Source organism: Rutilus rutilus (assembly GCF_951802725.1).
Source record: "Rutilus rutilus genome assembly, chromosome: 6".
NCBI classification, from domain to species: Eukaryota; Metazoa; Chordata; class Actinopteri; order Cypriniformes; family Leuciscidae; genus Rutilus; species Rutilus rutilus.
Window position 1 is genome coordinate 6370804 of NC_140214.1, and position 22018 is coordinate 6392821.

Below are 22018 nucleotides of genomic sequence, written 5' to 3' on the forward strand. Positions count from 1 at the left end.
ATTTTGGATCAGGGCCACAAACAGTGAAATTTGTGTTTTTGTAAAAAGATCATTTTTTGTCCAATGAAGCTTTATGCAATTATTGCAATATGCAATAATGGTACTACTATCAAATCACTAAATACATTATTGTGATACACTTGAGCCTGATAGAAGTAAGAAGTTTCCTCAAGACCTGATGATCGTGTTTTGCAGCATAATTTGAAAAATGATCCTAATGGAAGCAAGACAATTTGACTTTTTGTACAAAGGATTTTACATGATCAGTCACAAATATGCTTATTTAATTAGTGACCTTGTGCATAATCCCAAATACAATAAATGTGTCATATTTAAATAATTAAACAGTAATTTTTTTGTTCAAATTACAACTTTACACAGTACACTATAGAGTTGAAATCTTGTAGTCTTGGCTGTACATTAGGGTACTTGCTGTAACAATGATAATGTATGTATCATATAATTTTGAAATAGTACATTTTGTCAACAATATGTAAATGGTTATAAATGTATCAAAGCCAGAAAACAATAACATTATTATGGTGATACACTGGTGCATGATAGAAATTACAACAACATTTGAACCATAGACTGTAGATTTGAACTTGTGTAGGGAAAATTCCACCAAGAAAACGGCAGAGGGAGACATTGAGCTGTTTTTTGGTCTTCATCTTTCATCTATTTATGGATTCATCCAGTTTATTGGGAAATAAAAATAGACAGGACACTAACTTATATACTTATGTGTCTCATCAGCCTTAAAGTACATGTACATTCAGGAAGTAAGGGGGGATTTGGCTGTTTAAAAGGGAGTCACTCAAATACCAAAAAAGTGCAAACAGACTTCAAAGAACCAGGTGTTTGTAATTTGACTAATTAACTGCTGTTAAAAATGAACCTGAGATGTTGTCTGTTACACACACCCTGACAAAGGCATGTAAAGCCGCAACTCGTAGGTGGATCTGTCACCTATTTTAATGTTTAAGCCATGAATATAATAAAGGCTTTTTAACTTTTTTCAACTTACTTCGAGTGCCTTGGAGTTCCTATGTTCTTAAATACAACCTTTGATTTTAATAATGTATCAGTAAGTAATGAAACACGTGTTCATAATGTGTTCATAATTAAACACGGGTTGCATGGTGATGCTCCAGAGCGCTTTCTTTGAAAATCTGGCGAGAAATATAACAAAAATGCATCTCTACCACAGTGGAGCATTGAGAAAGAGTAAATACACAGTGCAATAAATAAACTTATATACTTGGATAACATTTTATGGTGTTTTTTTCTGGTTTGATATTAATATTAGAAAACAGTGTGATTCCTGTGAATGAATGCGTGACTGCTTTAAGAGCAGCTGACATGTGAGTTCATCCTATGCAGAATGCATAGATGGTGCGTTCAAGTCATCTCGTATAGATCGTATTTACGAGTTGAACGCACTTGAACGCCACCACAATGTCGTAAATACCAGTGGGGAGCTCGGGATTTTCTCTAAGCTCCGATCTTTCCGAGTTGGGGGCGTGTCAGTGATTAACATGGCGGAATACACAATACGTAAAGGTATTTAGCTGTGATATTGTCAGGCTTTTCTATTAACAGCTCAGTTAGCTAATCGCCAACACAGAATATGATAGTATTATAATACAACAATGCAACATGTAACGATGTGTTGGCAGTGGCTTCATAAATGAATTAAAAACATAAAAATACAAAGTACACCTGATGCACATTTCTTTGTTCTTCATTTTCTAGAACTAGAGTTTAAGAACCTTACTGTATTTTTGTGTAATTAATTAAGAGAAAGTACTCCGCCATTTTGCTCCGACGAAAGTGACTTGAACGCACATGCCGTTATAAACACTACTTCCCACCTCGTACGTACGAACTTCCCAGGAGGACTTGAACGCACCAAGAGCAGACATTTGCCACAGCTGTTGATATTAAATGTGGATAAGTATGTTTCAAACTTAGGCTAAATGTTGTTATGCATTTTAATTTTGTTAAATGTCTTTGCAGTTTCAACTTTATTATAATGTGTATTTTCCAATAAACATGTTTATCTTGTTCTGTTTACTTGTACACGGTCTCTACTAAAGCTAGCATGCTCATAAACGCATTCACATCAGAGTGTTTTTACTTTCTTCACATATACCCGTTTTGTACTGTATGGGGTACAGCTTAAGGGTTATGGGTTATGCGCTAAACAAAAAATATAGGATATCAAACTTCAATTCATTCACTCAGCTTTATTCAGAAATTACATCATCACACAATTTAATAAAACATGTAGAACTTCATGTCTGTGATAACATGAGTACAGCTCACAGTCAGAGTTTTGCTCTGCAGGAAAGAGATTTCTAAAGATGAAAGTGGTTAACAATAAGTAAATCAAGGTGCTTTTTCATATCTGATAATGACATGTGGTTGAGGTTTTAAGATCCAAGCAACATCACTTTGCAAAATGATGTCCAATATGAAATCAACAATAAAAACAACAACAACAGTAAATACAATTTAAATTGTCAATCACATCTAATTTATCTATTGAATTCCAGCATTACATTGCATTATTACATACACCAATTCCCTTCATGGAGCTAGAGACACAAAAATAAAACACTTTTTCTTTTTTCTTTTTTCTTTTTTTTTTATAATCTGAGGATAATTTTTGACAGAATAAATCATTAAACATTTCCCACTGACTTTAACAGTCACATGTTTGTCTCTCCACTTTGATAGTGATCCATGTCTCTAAATAAAAAGCACATCAGTGTTACTTCACAACAAACATAGCAGTATACTTTTTTTTTCCAGAACAATTAAAACTCCTCCTACAAAAGCACAATATTACTGCATCTACCAGTTCAGAAACATTATTGTGTCAAAACATCATCTGTAAACAGGGATCTGAAAGCCATTTGTTTACTTTTCCATTACATGTGTTTATCCAAACTTTCCAGAGCATCCTTTTTTGTGTATTTTTTCCATTCATCTGGAATCTGACCATGTTCCTGGAATGTTTTACTGTAGTACTTTTCCAGATCTTCCTGGAATCTGCACACAAACCACTTCCAGTACGGCAGCTCAGAGTGATCTGGGGTGATGCTCCAGTTAGCATATTCTGGACCTCCTTTTCTGTATTCTTTAAAGAGGACTGTATCATCTGAGGCATTTGGATAAAAAGATCGATCACTCGCTACTACTGTTGTACAGATATCAAGAGCCAAGTTAGTTGTTCCTCTGTAAAACCACCCATTCAATCCATTATTGCGGTGGAAAGGAACGCAGTGATCTCCAGGATGGTCTTCCATCGTGTGTGTGCAGATGGCTTTACAGAAAGGACACTGAACCCAACAGCACTGACAGAAGTGGTCAATCAAAATCTCATCTGGACTTTTCCTGCACATTTTCATGTCTTTAATGCTTGTAAAGCTGTTCTGTAGCTTTGTCGTCCCTTTCTTCAGACTGTCGCTTAAAACATTCTCAAGAAAATCTAAGTCTTTAATTTCGCTGAGATCACCACATGAGTTCTCTGTGAGTTTCAGCTCATCTGTCAGGGTTCTGGTGAAGCATCTGAACCACATGTTGCCGTCTCCACTCCGACTCTTGACCTCCACTGTAGCTGCTTTAATCGCGTTACTTACAATCAGCTCTTTCTGTGTCAGATTTCCTTTGAAAATTTTTAGAATCATTTTGTTTTGTTTGGTGAAGTATCTGTCCACTTCATTTTTTATGAATTGTTTGAAGTGTTCTCTGGGATTATGAATGTATTTTATGTACTGGCCAAAATCCTCCTTTTTTGCAAGGGATTTCAGAATGTGTTTCTCCAGATTTGGTCTGTTTTCACGTAATGCTGGTATGTCAGTCCTCATCTGTGCTGCTAAATCAATAGCAGTTGTGTTGTAAACCGCTTGTAGGATGGATGGCTCAAGTTTGCTGCAGATGAATTCACTCAGTACAGTTGTTGTTGTCGCTCCTTTGTAGTAGTTTTTGAAGATGTTCCAATATTGAGCTTTCTGCTTCTCAAGATACATTTTTGGGTCATTTGCTTCTCTGAATTCTTTGTGAAGTTCAGTAAACGTCTGTCTTGCAATTTCACAAACACAAAGACTGAGATCTATGCTAAACTCTTTTTTCAATGTGTATTTTTGGCTCATGGATTCATGTTGCTTTACTGACTTTTGAACACAGTCTGTAATTTCCTGGATGTAACTATCACTGTAGCCTCGTGTTCCGACTGGTGACTTCTTCATTATCATCTCAGTGTCCTGAATAACTTTTTGAATCAGATGCCTTATCGAGTAATGACACTCAGCATTTAGGTCCATGTTCTCTGATGGCTTTTGGGTCCATCTAAAATATTCTACACCTGACATGATTTTTTGACCAAACCTTTGCAGGAATCCACTCTTGCTTTTCTTAGAGCTCTTGCCAGCTTCCTCTGAAGATTTAGCTTCATCAGAATGATCTAGATGCTTCTTCATTCTCATGTAGACACAATAATCATTCCGGCAGTCGATCAGTTCATAGTCTTTCTGATTTAACCGCTCATTTACAAGAGTCAATTCCTGATTTTCAGATAAGATCTGAGTCACATCGTCCCAGAAGTTCAGGTCTTCCATTGGAGGAGTATCTTTAGTCATTTCAGTGACCCATTTGCTCCACATTGTGTCAAACTCCTTGTTCAGCATATTTTCATCTGTTACTGTATTTCTCAGGCTTAAAGCTAATTCCTTGCTCCGACTGAATAGCTTATTTTCATACTCTGTCCTTCTTTGATCCAGCTTCTCCCTGGCTTTTTTCTGTTCAATTGCTTCATCTAACTTTCTTATTGTTCCCTTTACAAGGTCATCATGAAGATCTTTGATTCTGGTTTCAAATCTTCCTCGCCACTGACACAGAATTTCTTTGTCTTTGTCCTCCTCAAAGTAAGACATCATTGATTTTTCTACCTGCTCTTTTGTCTTTCTCATGTCAGCCAACAGGTCATTTTCCTGAACATTAATGTTCCCGTTGGCAATTCTGTTGTAGAATTTGTCTTCAATGCTCAACATAGCGCTTCTGAGGCTCCATGTCCAGTCGCTGTACTTAGTTTCTAGTTTTCTGTATACCGCAATCTCAAGTGTGTTTTTGAAGCTGAACACAAAGCTTTCATTTAGCAGTGCATTCCACAGATCATTAATACGCATTTTGAACTGAGACAGTGTAATGCCACTAGATGCAGAAGCTTTTGAGAGAATGGTGTCCTTCAACTCCTGAATATTTCTGCTGTAGTCTGGGTTTGGTGGTGCCATTGGTGGACTGCCTTCCCACAGCTGAGCAAAATATTTCACATCGTTCTGAATGTCAAATGTTATGACATCACTGAAAAACTCTGTATCACAGTCTTCTTCTTTAGCAGCGAGTTTTGTCATCTCGTCCAGTTTCTCCTGCAGTCGTCTCCTTCCCTCCATGTTTTTCTCTCCGGCTGTGATATCTGAAACATTCTGATGGACAAACATGCAGCTGGGAGTCAGTCTGATCTTCTTCATCCTCATGAAGGCCTGAACAACAATCTGAAGAATGTCCTGCATCTCAGCTGTGTTTTCTCCAAAGATGTTGATCAGTGTCATATTTCCGAGACCAACAACAAACGTGGCCATTTCATTATCACGATTTCTTGTTGATCTTCCAGCCAGTTCTAGGGCACGAAGTCCCTCAGTATCAATAACCAGAATGTAGTCAAACTTCAGCTGTGCTTTCATCTCCTCTGATACTCTGACCAACTGCATGAAAGCTCCTCTGGTGCACCTGCCAGCACTGACGGCAAACTGCAGTCCAAACATGGCGTTCAGCATGGTGGATTTCCCAGAGCTCTGAATCCCTAAAACTGACAACACATAGACTCTCCTGTTTCCCAGTTTCTGGATGAGTGCATCAAGAACAGCAGTAACCCAGATCAGAGGAACATGGGCAGCATCGCCATCCATCAGCTCCAGTGGAAATCCAGACATCATCATCTCTGCTGCAAGACTCGGGAGAGAAGAGAAGTCAAAGGTCATGTCTTTCTTGTTCCTCTTCACAGATGAACATGATTCATATATCTGACTGATCTCTCTCAGTATGTGCTCCAAGCCAAAGGTTGCAGCTTGTAATTTCTCAGATACTGTTTCAAGTTCTACTTGTGCAGCTGCCAGTTGCTGTGATTTATCATGTTTCTTTTTAAGATTTAGGACTGTTGACCATTTTTCATCATACTGATGAAGAAGGGCTGAAAGACTTTCAGCGGTGTAGTCATCCAGCAGGATGCCCATCCATTTCAGAAAATACGACACCTCATTTTCTACTGATGAATTCAGGTTTTGGATAAAGATTTGGATAAACTGACTCAAGACAGATGCACGTTGGTGTTCACGAATTTTCAGCATTTCTGATTGCTTAGAACTTTTGTTCTTTTCTATGTTGCTCCCTTTATGTAATTCTCCTAATGTAGGCCGATGAAGTTCTTTATTCTTCTCGCACCATTGATGCCACAGTTTTCCCTGCAATGGCAAAAATGATTCTTTGATTTCAGTCAGATCTTTACCCTGCAGTAAACTCATCATCTGCTGTGCTGCCTCTTTTCCTCTCCTGAGGTCCTCATCATTGTCCTCATCTACTCTGATACCGGAGAACTTGGCCACGTCTTCAAGCTTGAAAACGGGAAATGATTCAAAAGACAAGAGCCCATTATTTATAGCTCTTCTGATTTCTTCAAACACAACTGACTGATTTCTGTCTTTCAAACCAATTTTGTATTTCCCTTCTCTCATTTCTGTGAGAACTGAATCATTATCAGTAAGGAGGCAGATGAGTGGCTTCGAGTCCTTGTAGAAGTTTTGGATCTTGGTCATGCTTTTGTCATTCTTGCCGAGTTGTGGTAAAATAGCAACATTTACAGAGGCCATTTCAGTCAGGATATCCAGCTGCTTCTCATTGGCTCCTGCATCACCATGGAGGTTACAGAATGCAACACAATCAGTAAATCTATCGGTTTTCTCTCCAGAGGGGCAGTACCAGGCGATCTCCACCAGTCCATCTATCAGCACTGTGCTTCTGCTGCTGCCCGGGCAGTTCCTGTGGAAGAACGTGTTGTGTTTTTCATTGATCAGGCTGTTCATCAGTTGAGACTTGGATGAGGTCACAGGGCCAAACCTGAAGAAAGCCACCATTGGAGTTTCTGCCTTGTAGACTGGCTGGAATTTGCTAGATATTTTACCTTTATCATCAGTTGTCTTCCAGCTCTTGTTGATTTGTCGGAATGTCCAGAGTGGGAACTCAATCTGTTGAGTGAATGGATTTGGTACAAGCAGAGGCAGAGCATATTGACACTGTGAAAGTTTAGTCACCATGAGCTGCTTTAGGAAACTATCAGCACAATGAAGCAAAGCCATCTGAACATCCATTAAGTGGACAGCATCTAATTGGTTTGTTTCATCAGAGGGTTTAGCAGTTACTCCAAAAATATTATCAAAGGCATCACCAACATCTTCAGAAGAGTCATTGTTCCTTTGTTGTGTGTTATGTCGTTCATCATTCTCTTTACTCTGGAGGCATCTTGCTCTGTAGTCAAGCATCATTAATTTTTGTAGAAAAACTGAAGCCAGCTCCTCCTCTGCACAAGACTGGGACTGTGATTGTATAATTGGCTTAAGGAAATCTACAGTTCTTAGTTTTTGGTGTTTGCCTTCAAGATGAATCCTGTCAATGAGTTGCTCAGCACCTAGCTGAAAAATACAGTACGATAATACATAGTTAAATGGTATGACTAGTAGAAAAGCCATGGAAAATAATGCTAATTAGTACACTTTTTGGCAATTAATACATTTAGAATTAGAACATAGGCCAAGTATGAATATGCAATCTGATCCCATTTTCAGGCACAAAAATGCACATATTTGTACATTTGGATAGATGCTGAAAAATACAATATATTGAGTTGACAGCATCTAAAGGTAAACATGTATTTACAGCTGTAGAGACATAAAATGTATTTTATCACTCGGTATCTCACTATAGGAAACACCTTGGGCGTGACCGATCCTGGAAGCACCAATTACACCACATCTGTCAGTTGACATACCAATCACGACAGTGATGCGGCAGTCCCACCTCCCTCATATACATCGCTGCTAGTGTTCGCCACTTCATTCTTGTTCTCTTCCCCGATAAGATCCTTATAGGGAAGCTATCTTCAGCAGATCCTCACAGAGTGGCCGCTAAACAGTTCACTTGATGAGCCAGTGTTTTTAAGTATGTCTCCGAACTATTTTTCCTTATTACTGTCAAAGTGAATATTTTACTTTTGCTGTCTTTTTCTGGTGGGAACTAGCGCGTCAAGGCCGATACTCATTTTTCATATCTCAAGCTGTTACAGCAATTTTTTTCTTTCCTCCCGGTTTGAGTGGTGTGACAGAGTTAACATCTGGGTGATCACATCTCTGTTATGGCAACTGCAAACCCACCCAGCAGCGCAGCAAAGGGTCAAGATCCCTCTCACCCATGTCTATGATTTCGTACAAAGACTCTCATCCTCTATGCATTGCATGTCAGGGAGTTAGACATGCACAGGCCGTGCTCGCTAATCCCAAGTGTTGCCCGCACTGCTCTCTTTTCCTGTTAAGAGTATTAGAGCGCAGAATGTGAGTAGCGGCCGCGAATAAGGAGAATCCAAGTTTTTCTGTGCCTCCCACGAAGAAATACGGGGCTGCCTGCTCAGCAAATAGAGTTAATGGACCCCCCCTCTCTTTGAATCAGACTCCTTGGCAGCGGATAAAGAGGAGGAGGAAGATGATGAGACGATTGCTTGTCTCTTGGAAGAGGATTTGGAGGAAGATGATGAGACTATTGCTTGTCTCTTGGAAGAGGATTTAGAGAAAGATGAAGAGACTGCAATTCTCCCTCCTAATCCCTCTTCCAGAGCTGGTAAGTCTCCCTTCCCCATACAGGGAGACTTGGACCTTATTGAAATGTGTAGGAGGGCGGCTGCTAAACTCTCTATGGACTGGCCATCACCACAGGAAGGCCAGGGCAAGGAGAGGGATTTATACGATGGGAAGAGGCTGCTGTCACGCACTTTACCAGCCAAAGAGCTGATTCCAGCCATCCCAGCATGCGTCACAGAGATGCGCTGGTTTTGGGACAAGCCTTTCTCATAGAGTGACGGTTGAAGGTTTCTCTGTTGAAGGCTGGATGTACTTAATATGGAGGAACTAGGGATGTCCAACATCCTCCCTCCCCCAACACCCCTGTGGATTTATCGGTGGCAAGTCCCCTACACCACAATCGCTGGGCAGTCCTATCCTCCGCATCTCCTCCATCAGTCAGGGTACCGAAACCCTTTGCTGTAAAACCACAGCTTTTCAGTGTGTTAATGTCAGCAGCAGGAGGGGAGTCAGCTCAGATTTTAGAGAAAGAAATACTCCCTGTACTTTGTCAAAATGTTCAAAATGTTGATGTTAAGGATATCACATTTTATTCTTCCCAAAGACTGGCTTATGGCAGTCTATCTGAAGGATGCATATTTTTTACACAAGCATCTACCCCGCACACAGAAAATCCCGCAGGTTTGCCTATTGGGGCACAGCCTACGAATTTTTGACAGTTCCTTTTCAGGCTCTCATTAGCACAGAGATTGTTCAGCAAATGTGTAGAAGCAGCTCTGACTCCGCTGAGAATAGCAGGTCTCAGAGTGTCAGCATATTTGGACGATCTGCTCATCTGTGCTCCATCACGGCAGCAGACGGAGACAGACATAAAAACACTTGTGTCTCATTTAGAGAACTTAGGGATCAAAATAAATGAGACGAAAAGCTGCTTGGTGCCCACACAAGAGATAATCTACCTGGGTCTGACTGAACTCAGACCTGTATCCAGTGTTTCTGTCATAGGAGTGCATCAGGTCAGTTCACAGCTGTTTATCCCTTTTTTTAAAAGGGAAGAAGGTCCAATTCAGACTGTTGATGTCTGCTAGGACTGATGGTTCCAACTGTCCCTTGGTTATTCCACTGGGACTGTTGCGAATGAGCGAGTGTCAGCACTGGATGGCGATGCAGCGTTTATGTCCAAAATGCCACCCCAAACTCAAAGTTATAGTATCATCACTCTGCATGTGCGCTCTCTGTCACTGGAGGGATCACGCGTTTCTCGACTCAGGGACTCTGCTGAAGGCAGTTTCTCTGAGAAAGGTGCATGGTTACAATGGATGCGTCGCTCACAGGTTGGGGTGCAGTGTGAGAGGGCAGGATAGCGAAAGGGAAATTGCCTGATCAGACAACACAATGTTGGTGGCAAACATAAATCACCAGGGAGGCACACATTCTCCTCAGCTTCACAGTTTGTGTACAAAAGGCCAAGCTTTAATGGCACCCTCCGCTGGACATTTAATTTATTGCACTTTGGGATATACATATTATTTCTGACTATCATTTCTGCAATTTCATTGGTTTAAATCAGGAGAACCGAATGTCAATCAAAGAGTGTTCATTGCCTACTTATACTACGCTCTAAAAGTATGTACTCTTTTTGTGAAGAAAAAGTATATACTTTTGAGTGTGTAGCAAAAAGTAGACAAGCTTTGGGACATACTATTATGTCATACAATTGCGTCTTTGACAGTTGCTCTCTGTCGTATCCTGTCACCGTAAACTGGCCTGTCAATCATCTTGTTTTTTCATATGATGCATTTAAAAGTTAATGGCCAAACAGATCTTTATAAAAGTCCACATTGTTATTACAGATGGAATATAACACGGATAACATTAAATAAATATTTTTTTTATCCGGGTAAGTCACTCAAACCTTTATCTGAACCTCTCACCGTCAGTCGCGCATATGCGCCATGTTTTGTAGCTTTTTAACACTTTTCGGGAAATATTAGCCTATCGGGTGAACACGGCTCCAATAGTGGACCATCCGGGGACTTCTGGCATACTCTTTTCAACATACTATGCTTTGGGACACACTTATTCTAATCTCAATTCTGCTGCAGTTTTGTAGTGATCTCCGTGCTGATCTGGTCCAATTTCTCTGTTCTGTTGTGGGTGTGTTATGTTTTCTGCAGGAATTTTTGGATAAGGGCAGAGCCTTTTCAACTGTTAAGGTTTATCTTGCCGCAATTTCTGCGTGCCATGTGGGGATTGACAGGAATACCATAGGTCAACACCCACTTGTCAACACCCACTTTAGGGTTTCAAAACCACTGCATTCTGCCATGGGATCTGTCTGTGGTCCTTAATGCACTCAGCCCCCTTTTGAACCTATAGCTCATTCCACCAGTGCTATGGCTACATCATGGGCAGATTGGGCACTATAATGGCATGTCAGTTCAGGACATATACGGCAACAAGCTGGGCATTGCCTCACACATTTGTCCGATTTAATAGACTGGATGTCATAGAGGCATCACTGGCTCATTCCATCCTAAGTGTGTAAAAGTGCTTTTTGTTCACATATATTCCATTCTATTCTAAGAATAGTTACGGGGGTTTTGTTTATGTTACATACATCACTTGAGTTTGTTGGCATGCCTGCTTCAGACAGCATATCTGCAATGCGAGAGTTGTCTATATCCCATAGTGAGTTCCCGAGCGAATGTTTGAAAGAAGTCAGCTGCCTAAGCTTTTGGACGCAGCCATGCACATTGACTTAAATTTGGGCATTTTCCTTACAAAAATGAATATGACTTTTCTGGATTTGGATTGCATTACACAATTAAATATGATTACATTCATGACCATTATTGTTGTGATGTATTTTATAGTTATTTTTTATTTCCCACAGTATATTCAGAAAATGTTAAAATTTCACATTATGCAAATGCATCAAATAAATCTGATGATGGCATTGGAAACAAATAATCAAAATGATTTTAAATAAAGTAATAGAATCAGTAATATAAGCTATATATTTTAGAATGCTATGCATATTTTAGACGTTTGTATGCAAACGTAAATGTAGATTATGTGGTAGAACAACATACAGAAATAAAATACATATCCTATGTAAAAAATATTAATAACTTAAAAAAAAAAAAAAGCTTTTTACCTTTCGTTTGTCACCTATGTCAGTTTGTAGTTGTGCCAAGCTCTCCAAAGGCTGTACTTTAGCCTCACCAATGCTTGCTTCTGTTTCAGAACCTTGATTTTATAAAAACAAAGAGGGGAAATCACTGGTAGCTCTTTTATTAGACTTCCCTATAGTGAAAAAATATACTAAAATGTATTTGAAATACATTTATTTTGTGCTATGTATAGTACAAATACATTTACATATTTATGTGCTTAATAAAAATACCCCGCAATTGTACTTTTGGTATAGTAAACTATACTTAAAGTCTGCTAAATTGGAACAACTAATTTTGTTCTTTATGCACTTAAATTGTGCGGAAATAGTGCTGAGGTACATAAAATTATTTGAAATGCATTCATTTTGTGCTAAGTAAACTACAAATACATTTACATATTTATGTGCTTAATAAAAATAGCCCACAATTGTCAGTCACCAGCTGGCGTGCCCAGGTTGACCACTAGAGGGCACTCCTTCTCTGACCTTTGCCACTCAGCCATGAACTACAGTCCCCATAATCCTTTGAACGGACTCATCATCAATTATTGCATTCACCTGTTTGTCATTACATTGTTTGTCTCACCCTATACCATGTTCTCTCTGTTATTTCTCATCGAGGTTTTGTAATTGTCACGCCCGTTTCACACATACTCCGTTTGCAGTGCGTATTTTTTCCACACCCATGTTAACAGGTTAGAGCTTTCACACTGCACGCGGATGCGGTCCGGCAATTCGTTCCAGGAGTGGTGCGTATACACTTTGAACTTCGAACTTTGAAAACACACTGTGAATGGTAACCAGCTATATAAATGTTGAGCTTCAAGCTCATTGGCTGCAGATGAGACATGAACTGATCAGCTTGTGCCAAATAGGTAACACTGTAAATATCATCAACTCGTGTTAAAGACCCATTAGCCTCCACCATCTAGAGTTTCATGACAGAACTATGCATTTTATAAAGTTATAAATATGGATATTTTTCTCACAAAAACGCATTGCATCACTTTGCTTCAAAAGGCCTTTATGAACCCCATGAAGACGTATGGATTACTTTATGATGGATGGATGCACTTTTTTGGGCTTTAAAATCTCAGGCTCCATTAACTCCCATTATAAAGCTTGGAAGAGCCAGGATATTTTGTAATATATCTCCGATTGTTTTTGGCTGAAAGAAGAAAGTCATATACATCTAGGGTGGTTTGAGAGTGATTAAATCATGGGATAATTTTCATTTTTGGGTGAACTAACCTTTTAAGAGCGGATTCTTTCTAGTAGGCTAATTCGATTCATTAGCAAATGTGGACAGCAATACATCCAGTCATGTCTAGCAATTTGACAATTTCAATATGTTCAATATACACCCTGATGAAGGCTCATCAGCCGCAAGGTGTCGGTGTGTGGTTATTTGAAAACTGTTTTTAATTGCCTAAGCCATAATTAAATAAAGGCTTTTTATATACATTTATTTTTATATTTTCAATATCATTAGGATACATTAAAATTAAGGTATTATTTAATAACAAGTATTTTGGAGATCACTGATCCATACGATTTTATTACTACTACAAGTCAATCTTTTGAACCAGTTACATAGATTTTAATCTACAGATTTTAATCTACACTTCCTCTGGTGGACAACATTAGTATTACACCCTTTATTAGAGAAGTAATTCTACTAACAACTTCCACATGAATTAAATATATTGCAGTATCAATATGGAATCTTGAATGAAAATGTTAAAATGGAGTTGTGGCAAATGTAAGACAAAAATCTAGGATCTATGTTACCACTTTGACATTCACTGTTTTGCAGGTCTCCTGAAGGTTTGTAGATCTCTCTGGTGTAGAACTGCTGATTATTGTCAGTGCACAGCTGTTTAATCCTGTCAATCAGTTCTCTGATCTCTGATTGGTTGTTCATGTTCTTACTGCAGCTGTGATATCTTCCTCCACATGTCTCTAGCAGCTGCTCCAGAACAGAGTTGTTCTTCAAGTCATCTATAATAGTGTCACACTCTTCCTCTCGCTCATAGGTGAAGAGAATTATCACAGATGAAAGAACTCTGTCACCAAATCTTCTCTGTAGCCATTCAATGCCCATCTTATCCTCATCTGTCAACTGTCTAATTTGCACAACAAAGATGAAGGCATGGATTTCACTTTCGTTCACTAGATGACCAATAACATTATCGAGAGGTTCGAGATCAATCTCATGTGAGCCAATCATGTTGATCACAGAGACATGATGTTCTGATATCTTCCTCTGTATTGGAATGATCACGGGTAATTCTGTGTTTTTAAGGCAGGGTTGTTTCTCTCCGAGTAGAATGTTGTCACATCCGAACTGGACGGCCTCAGAGCTTCCAAATAATGCAAAAGTCAAATCGGGATCACCGTGATCTAAAGCAAACAACACAGAACTGTTCTCAGATTCAGATAATATAAGAATAACACCACAATATAAGATTATGTAATGGTGCTTTTTGCTAATATAGGCACATTTCTTATCCTTATTGCTGTGAGATGAATCATTAAAGCCTGAGCACACATGTACTATACTTGTGTTTGTATTACCATCAGGTTCCAGGTTACTCCCTTCTTCTACTGGCTTCACATTATCCTGGAGAGAGAACAACAAATTATCTGTTTCTTATACCATGACTTTAAAAAGTTGTATAATTGTGCATGAGTAAACATTTGAATACATAATGCAATGTGGCCAAAAGTATGAGGATATCTGAACGTCACACTTGCATGTTTATTCTACTTCTGTAGAGGTGAAATAGCCAAACTTGTGAATTAGAAGGAAAATTCATAGAAAATATATTGGGACTTATATGTAAAGTGCAGCAAGAACATTGAGAATAAAGACATTTCAAATTACACTCTTCATTCTTAAAAATAAAGTGCCTTTATTTGCATCTGGTTCCATGTAGAACCTTTAACATTCATAATCTTTCCATTGCACAAAATTCATTCATTGCTAAAAATGTTTTATTATTAAAATCGCACTAAGAAAAAAAAAGAGATTGTTTTAAACGTACAGTATGTCATTTTTTCGCCGCTAGGGGTCGCTAACCTCTTTACAATAACAAAGGCGTAGTTTGATGACACAACATTTGCTAAGAATTATGGATCTTGTCGTCAACGTCAAGCCGACCGATCTAATAATGTTTATGGATGAGTGAATACATCGATGTTTTTATCATGACTGTGATATGAAGCAGTTCGGGATTGCTAAGAGACAGCTATCAGCTCCACACGCGACGCGAGTCCTGCGGATATAAAAGGAATATGGACATTTCACTCTACCGAACTACACGCAAGTGCAGAATTACAACTCACAGTTCAGTTTATTAGACAAACTTGTGAGGTAACGCAGCGCTGTTTCACTTGGTCTAACATTACACTATCACACTAAACTGCATTTGAATGTGTTGAAATCTATGTGTTAGTTTGTCTGTATGAGACTAGCAGTAAGCTAGATCAACATTAGAATAACATACAGATCATATTCTAACATTTTATCATTGTTGAACTATATAACATTGATTAGTTTTATGTAAATGTGCTCACCTGTTTAATAAAGTACATGTAGAAGCGGTCGAAGTCTCGGACGTGGAGCTCTCGTTTATATACTGTCTATGGGAGCTCTCGGAATCTCGAAAACACAGCGCTGATATTGATTCTCGTTTTAGTTCTCCTTTTTTATCCAAAGTCTGCTTGCAATGGTCCATAATGTTTGAACGAAACAACAATAGCGTGCAAATAGACATTGCGAACTACACAGTTGTCCACGTCAGTCGTTTTGGTTAAGTTACTATCAGAGGGCTCTGGTTCATAGCTTTGGTTGCTATGGCAGTACGAGCGGAAACCAGGGACAACGCGGATATGACGACATTGACGGCGACAAAACGCAAATAAAGAAACGGGACGTGTCTTCGAATTAAATTACAAATTTCTCCTGGTTTGAAAGTTGTTGGAAACAGTCGGGATAATGTAGGTACACAACAAAAAAAATATATATAACATAGATATAGTGATTTTTGCTATTTTTAAAGCAAAAAAGTTACATATTGTGCCTTTAAGGACTGTTCACTGAGAGATTTTTTGGAGGGGGGATCCAAAAATGGTTCTTCTGGCATTACTGAGAACCCCCCTTTTGGAACATATTTTAACAGTGTATCACTTTTACCTTGTATTCTTCATGTGCTTTGTTTGAGGTCTTTTCTCCAGGATCTTGATCAGGTGATGTGAAAGAAACTGAAGTTGGTTGATTATTAAATTCTACTTTAGTGGTTGAGTGTGTCACAACTGGGTCATAATTGTCTTCGTTTAGAGTTTCGGTGTATTTTTCATCATGTTTAATTGGAGGATTCTCCAAGACATCATCTGGTTCTTGATTTGTTACCCGAGGATTGTCCATGATGTCATCTGTATATTGATGTGTGACTGAAGGATTGACACAATCAGAATCTCTAGATAAATCTGGAGAGGTGTCCATGGCATCATCATCTGTTTCTTGATCCATAATTATATGACTGTAAAACAAAATAAACATTAACCAGGTGTGGTGGATCATATAAACCCCAGACAAGTTATAGTGGCCCCAAACAGTATTTGAACATTTTGACTTTCATGGTATTAGATACAAAATATAAAAACATATCCACAAACAAATTATGCTTCCCTGGTTTAAAATAAAAAATATAAGTTTTAAATGCTGTTTGTGTAAGTACATGGCAGTACAAGGGTCGAAGTTGAAAAGGGGTTTTCAAGCATCAAAAAGTATAATACAGCTTTAAATTTTGTTTCCCCCCGCCATACATTAGAATGTCCTGTTTAATTTTATGTTTTTCTGAGCCAAAAAAGAAGAGACTATTTCATACGGTTTTTACCATGATTTACAAAAGACACCCACTAAAATGTTATTCAGTGTAACAATAGTTTATATAACACATAATCTTTTCTATTTAAATCAAGACTGCAAATTAAAAGACTCATTTTAAGGATCACAGTGCAGCCCCCAAATACTAATTCATTGTAATTTTTTAAAAATCTTTATACTTTGCCACTATCCTTTACAACAATAGATTTTTTTACATCAAGATTTTACGCATTTGTCAGCAAGAAGATTTTGTTAGGAAGTGAAAATCATTTAAAATAAAATAAAATTTAGTATGCTCACTTATTTTTTAAATATATTTTAATATCAATATTTAATAATGTCAGAATAAGAATATTAAACACTTTTTACATAAATATATCTGCTACGCTGAATGACCATGGTTTCTTACTCTGAATGAGGTTTTGCCAAAAAGGGAGAGAATGTTCAGATTATTGCAACGTTTTTAGTATTAGTCTGTATCATTAAATGAATGAAGGCAGAAGATGTTGAAATATAATAAGCATTTTATTCTTCAGGTCTGATGCTGTCTGCCATGCTTGCACAGCTTGTCACTTGTTTCCGACTTGCTCGGCCACAAAAATTACTGCTTGCAGCTTTATTTATGAATAATGTGTTTGACAACATAATTTTTTTTGGGTATTTTGGGTGAAGAGTCCCCTCAATTGCCTCTCTTGCACTTGTGACATAATGAGGGGAACTCTCTGTTAATAAATTGTGGTACGTTATTATTTCTGACAATTGCAATCCTCAATACCTTTTCATTTCCTTGTTAAGAGTGCTGCCCAAGCGTCTGCATTTACTTTTTTCCACTTTTTGGCTTTTTACAGTGCATAGTGTAACAGGTATAGAAATTACACGGTTAAATATACAGTATGCATCAAGTATAATTCACAAACAATTGGTAATTTACATATACCCGATGTAGCTGCCTGATCAAAATCAGTGCTTTCCCTTTAAATGTTGTGATGTCACAAATCAACATAACTTCCTGTTATGTCTCTTCCTCTTCCCTTTTGTATTGTAACTGCATGGGAGATAGGTTTCTTTTGACTTTCTAGTAATATTATTTAATCTTTTTTGTAATTATTGCTTCTATATCTATTTTCACTCCAGGTCATTATTTTACTGAACTGTGTATATATTTTGAAATTTTACCTTTTTCAGAGTTATATTTTTGTCTTCTGCTGAATATGTGGAAATGAGAGCACATGGTGACAGGAGTACATCATATTTATTTTACAGAGAGAACAAGGGCAATTCCACTAAGAGGCTGCTTATTTGTGTTTTATATCAGGTATGTTTTCTCTGTTTTATTATTTTCCTGTTTAATGTGATTTGTCTTTGCCAGTTTGTTTTGTGCTCCTCTTTTTCTGCCTTTTGCATTGTTATCTCATGGGAGAGGAAATTCCACTCTAAAAAGCTACTTATCTGTGTTTTATTCAGGATTAAAAGACCCAGTGAAACTGCTGCCAGCTGCCCTGAGTCTGATTGTCCAAAAACTCCACACAGTTACACAACGTTGAATCAAGTGTTTATAACTGGTGTCGCTATAGCTAGTAGCTGCACATCACTCTTGGCGTCGCGAACCACCGGTTACACATGGTACCGTGACCTGGATGGGAGTGATGTTTAGGGGGGTGAGTGTAAAGGGACGTAGGCCAGTTAAAGCTATGCGTGTAAACCTCACTCCCAGTATAATGAAACACTCTTCAGTATAATGGATGACACTGAATTTGCATTACACTGAATAACAAAAACATTACTCTGAATGACGAAACCTCTACTTCATCTTATATTGCAGGCTATCAACTGGCTATGTTTTTTGGCATTTCACTAAATGACGTGTTTTTGTAACTTAGGTTATCACATACCACGAAAAGGTGAAATTGTCAAATATTTAAGAGCAATAAACTCACTTTGCTGCAGCATCACACGGTCTTCAAGGCGCCTTTTGACGATGTCACAGACTGTCAAATGTCAGTTTGGAATATGATTTCAGAATAGCTTCTTGTTGCACCACTAATAAATTGCATATTCAGGACAAAATTCCCTTGGTTATTTCATAACTTTTAAAAAAAAAACAGTAAGACATAGTCATTTTGTTATATCACAGCCAACACTTATTTGAAAATGCCAAGAAATTATTTTATTTTTTTTATTTGACATTTTATGTTTATTTAAAGATGTAATGGTAAAATTTCAGACCATAACGCTGAATGACAATTTTACACTTTGGAACATTATTTCACCCATATTTTGACATTTTATTTTCACAAACGTTATTTAAAACATTAAAGTATAGAAACTTTATTTGCATTTAATGTTTTTTTATGTATATAAAATCACATTTGTAAAAATTAATTTTAATTTGATACGGACACCAAAATGGTGACGTCTCGTCTTTGACCCTCATGCCAAATACACCAGCAATTGAATGGCTCCTACTCCACTGCCTAATATGAAACCCTAATATATATATTTCATAGCTCTATTCCCCATGGAATAGACCATTAAAGACAAACTTTGCATAATACATTTTGTTGATTAGTTAGATGTGGTGAAGTAAATATATAACGTTACAAAGATGAAATCATATGAATGTGTCTTTAGCAAGCAAGGTTATATCATGGATAAACATGATGTAAATCTATAAAAATAAAAATAAAATAAAAAGGACATTATGAAAAATCGGTTAAACGAAATAAAGGTTTATCAGAACACCAAAAGTCAAATATAGGTGTAGCACACAAAATCAACTTGTGGGCTTTCAACAAACAGCATGAAGACAATAACAAGAACAAGAATAAATATAGTTGCAAATATAATTGATTTTAAAATATATTTTTTTATGTGTCTGCATGTGAACATCCAGGAGAAACACAGAAAAACTTCTCCTTAATAATACAACTATTAATTTAAAAAATGAATAATAACAATAATAACAATAAATGAAAATCACCTGTTGATCAGCGACTGTAATCCATCCAAACTTGAAAGTCAATAGGATTAAAAAAAACAACAACACTGAAACAGTTCAAAAATTACACACTGATTTGACAGAGTGATCAAATCCTTACTAAGAGAATCTCAGACAGCCTTATTTAATTATGAAGCTCCAACCTCTCAACTACAAAGTTCATACTGATTATCTTGATCTCTCTAAATAGAACATATCAGGTTAATACCTAACTTTATAGACTGATGGTCATTGAGCCGGTCCTGAGCTACAGAGGAAATAAGTTTCGTGTTTCAAAAAATCACGTGATTTCTGGGAAACGTCTCCGGTTACATAATGTAACATAAAGTTCCCTGAGAGGAGGGAACAAGACACTTCTTGTTGGGGTTATCCCCTGCTTCCTTGAATCTACTGGAGCCTTATGAATTCTCACAGGCGGGAATTCGCACGGCAATGGCTCAAGCACTCGAAATAGAGGCGGGCTCCCCTGCACTAGGAGGCGGCGCTGGGCGCCATTGCCTCAGAATCTTTGGACTGAAGCAGAGTGTAGCTGACAGAGACTCTGAGATATGTAACACGGCAGCTTACGCATGTGTCTCGTTCCCTCCTCTCAGGGAACCGAGGTTACGTTAGGTAACTGGAGACGTTCTCTTTCAAGTCAGTCTTTTGACACTGCGTCATCAAAGTTGTCGCAATGGGAATCTCATAAAATCCCGCCGTGTTAATAGCGAAGGTCCAGCTCAGCTGCAAGCAAAGCCATTGACCTCAACTAAAAGTACTTCATGTAAAGGAAGACCTCATAAGCTCAGCGGCATAGTGGCTATAAGAGCAAGTTGCACAAGCATTAGACTACTGCAAACACAGTGCAAAATAAAGGAAAGCGGTCTTGCCTACGCCCTGGATTAACCATACAGTCACTGCCAGCATTCATGTCGGCACTTGTTGTCTCCAGACTGCACTAAACAGCAGCTATTCGGCACTGCAGATACTTTGATGAATACCAACACTATTGCCTAATGTTGCTACAGATGGTATGGTTGATGGTGGCGGTCATGCCAACACCATTATAGTACTGATGTCCACTGCAGCGGCGATGCCGGTGCTGTCATGAACATCATACAACACGTGCAGATGAAACACGAAGGTAGCAGTGAATTGGTGCCAATCACCCAGACAGTCATTTGCACGACTAAGCCGAACACCGCCATCTCGATGGGGCTGCAACAGTTTAAGACGAAGGCTAAACATTGATTTCAGCTAGCTTGATTCCTGCAGCACGGACAATACATGCGATGCAAGGAACATTCAGGCTATAATAAGACCTGGCATATATTTTTCCGCTAAGGTTACTATCTGTGTGAGCAAACCCCCCCCCCAAAAAAACGATGATGGATTTCAGTCGGTGCTTATTACACCGTGAATGTGTACAACAGCAATATATATAACCTACAAGGGCGACCATTCGTGCAGAAAGGCAGCAGCGTCTGTGCCTGTAACAACAGACTGTGAATGGCTAAATGACCTAGTTGAACACCACTTCACAGAGGCGCTAACAACTGCCGTAATAGTCCACATGACAACACCATCCACCATTTCAGTTCAAGTTGTAGATCTAATCCTCTTGCAAAGGCAAACTCGCAATGCGAGTGAGGAAACATTCAAATCACAGAACTGACCTGGGCTGCGTTTCCCAAAGCCAACTATGGTCCCAAGTTCCGTCGTTACCAATAGAGTTCAATGGAAATTGCGCTCATAGTTGGCCAATGATTCTTTTGGGAAACGCACCCCAGAGTGCTCTGCACGAGTTCATCATGTATTGGGGCTTCTTGTGCCACTCGAAATTCTTATTGCCAGGAGATTCTGCTGGGCGAATATAAATATGTTACCATGACGTTATAGCACTATACTTAAAGCAAGGAGGGCATACAGTTGCTGTGCAAATATACTCTTGCAAAAAGACAAGGCGACTAAACCTGTGTAAGGGTCTGTCTCAATGCGCTCACTTGAATGCATGCTTCAATAGATATATTATGACTTAATCCTCCACTTATTTAGAGGGAAGAGAG

The 22018-nt window shown here is 38.4% G+C and overlaps 1 protein-coding gene across 2 annotated transcripts; it reads right to left on the bottom strand.

Moving 5' to 3' along the window:
* Positions 1-2417: 2417 nt before the first annotated feature.
* Positions 2418-21207, bottom strand: LOC311292331 (interferon-induced very large GTPase 1-like). Of its 2 annotated transcripts, XM_084411986.1 has the most exons (7): positions 19956-21207; positions 18913-19062; positions 16283-16628; positions 14662-14707; positions 13876-14487; positions 12067-12158; positions 2418-7748 (listed from the first exon to the last, which is right to left on the bottom strand). In XM_084411986.1, exons 3-7 carry the CDS (start codon positions 16616-16618, stop codon positions 2937-2939), a joined length of 5898 nt encoding a protein of 1965 aa, XP_084268112.1. In that variant the 5' UTR covers positions 16619-16628; positions 18913-19062; positions 19956-21207; the 3' UTR covers positions 2418-2936. The 2 variants fall into 2 exon arrangements, with proteins under 2 accessions (XP_084268112.1, XP_084268111.1); XM_084411985.1 differs by lacking the exon at positions 18913-19062.
* Positions 21208-22018: the final 811 nt, after the last annotated feature.

What these genes read in the sequence shown, in the direction of transcription:
- LOC311292331 (XM_084411985.1), bottom strand. Translation starts at nt 16,618, where the DNA reads ATGGATCAAGAAACAGATGATGATGCCATGGACACCTCTCCAGATTTA. An exon ending in GAGTAACCTGGAACCTGATG is followed by an intron (nt 14,488 to 14,661) that starts GTAATACAAACA and finishes TGTTTGCTTTAG; the next exon opens with ATCACGGTGATCCCGATTTG. An exon ending in AAACAGTGAATGTCAAAGTG is followed by an intron (nt 12,159 to 13,875) that starts GTAACATAGATC and finishes TATAAAATCAAG; the next exon opens with GTTCTGAAACAGAAGCAAGC.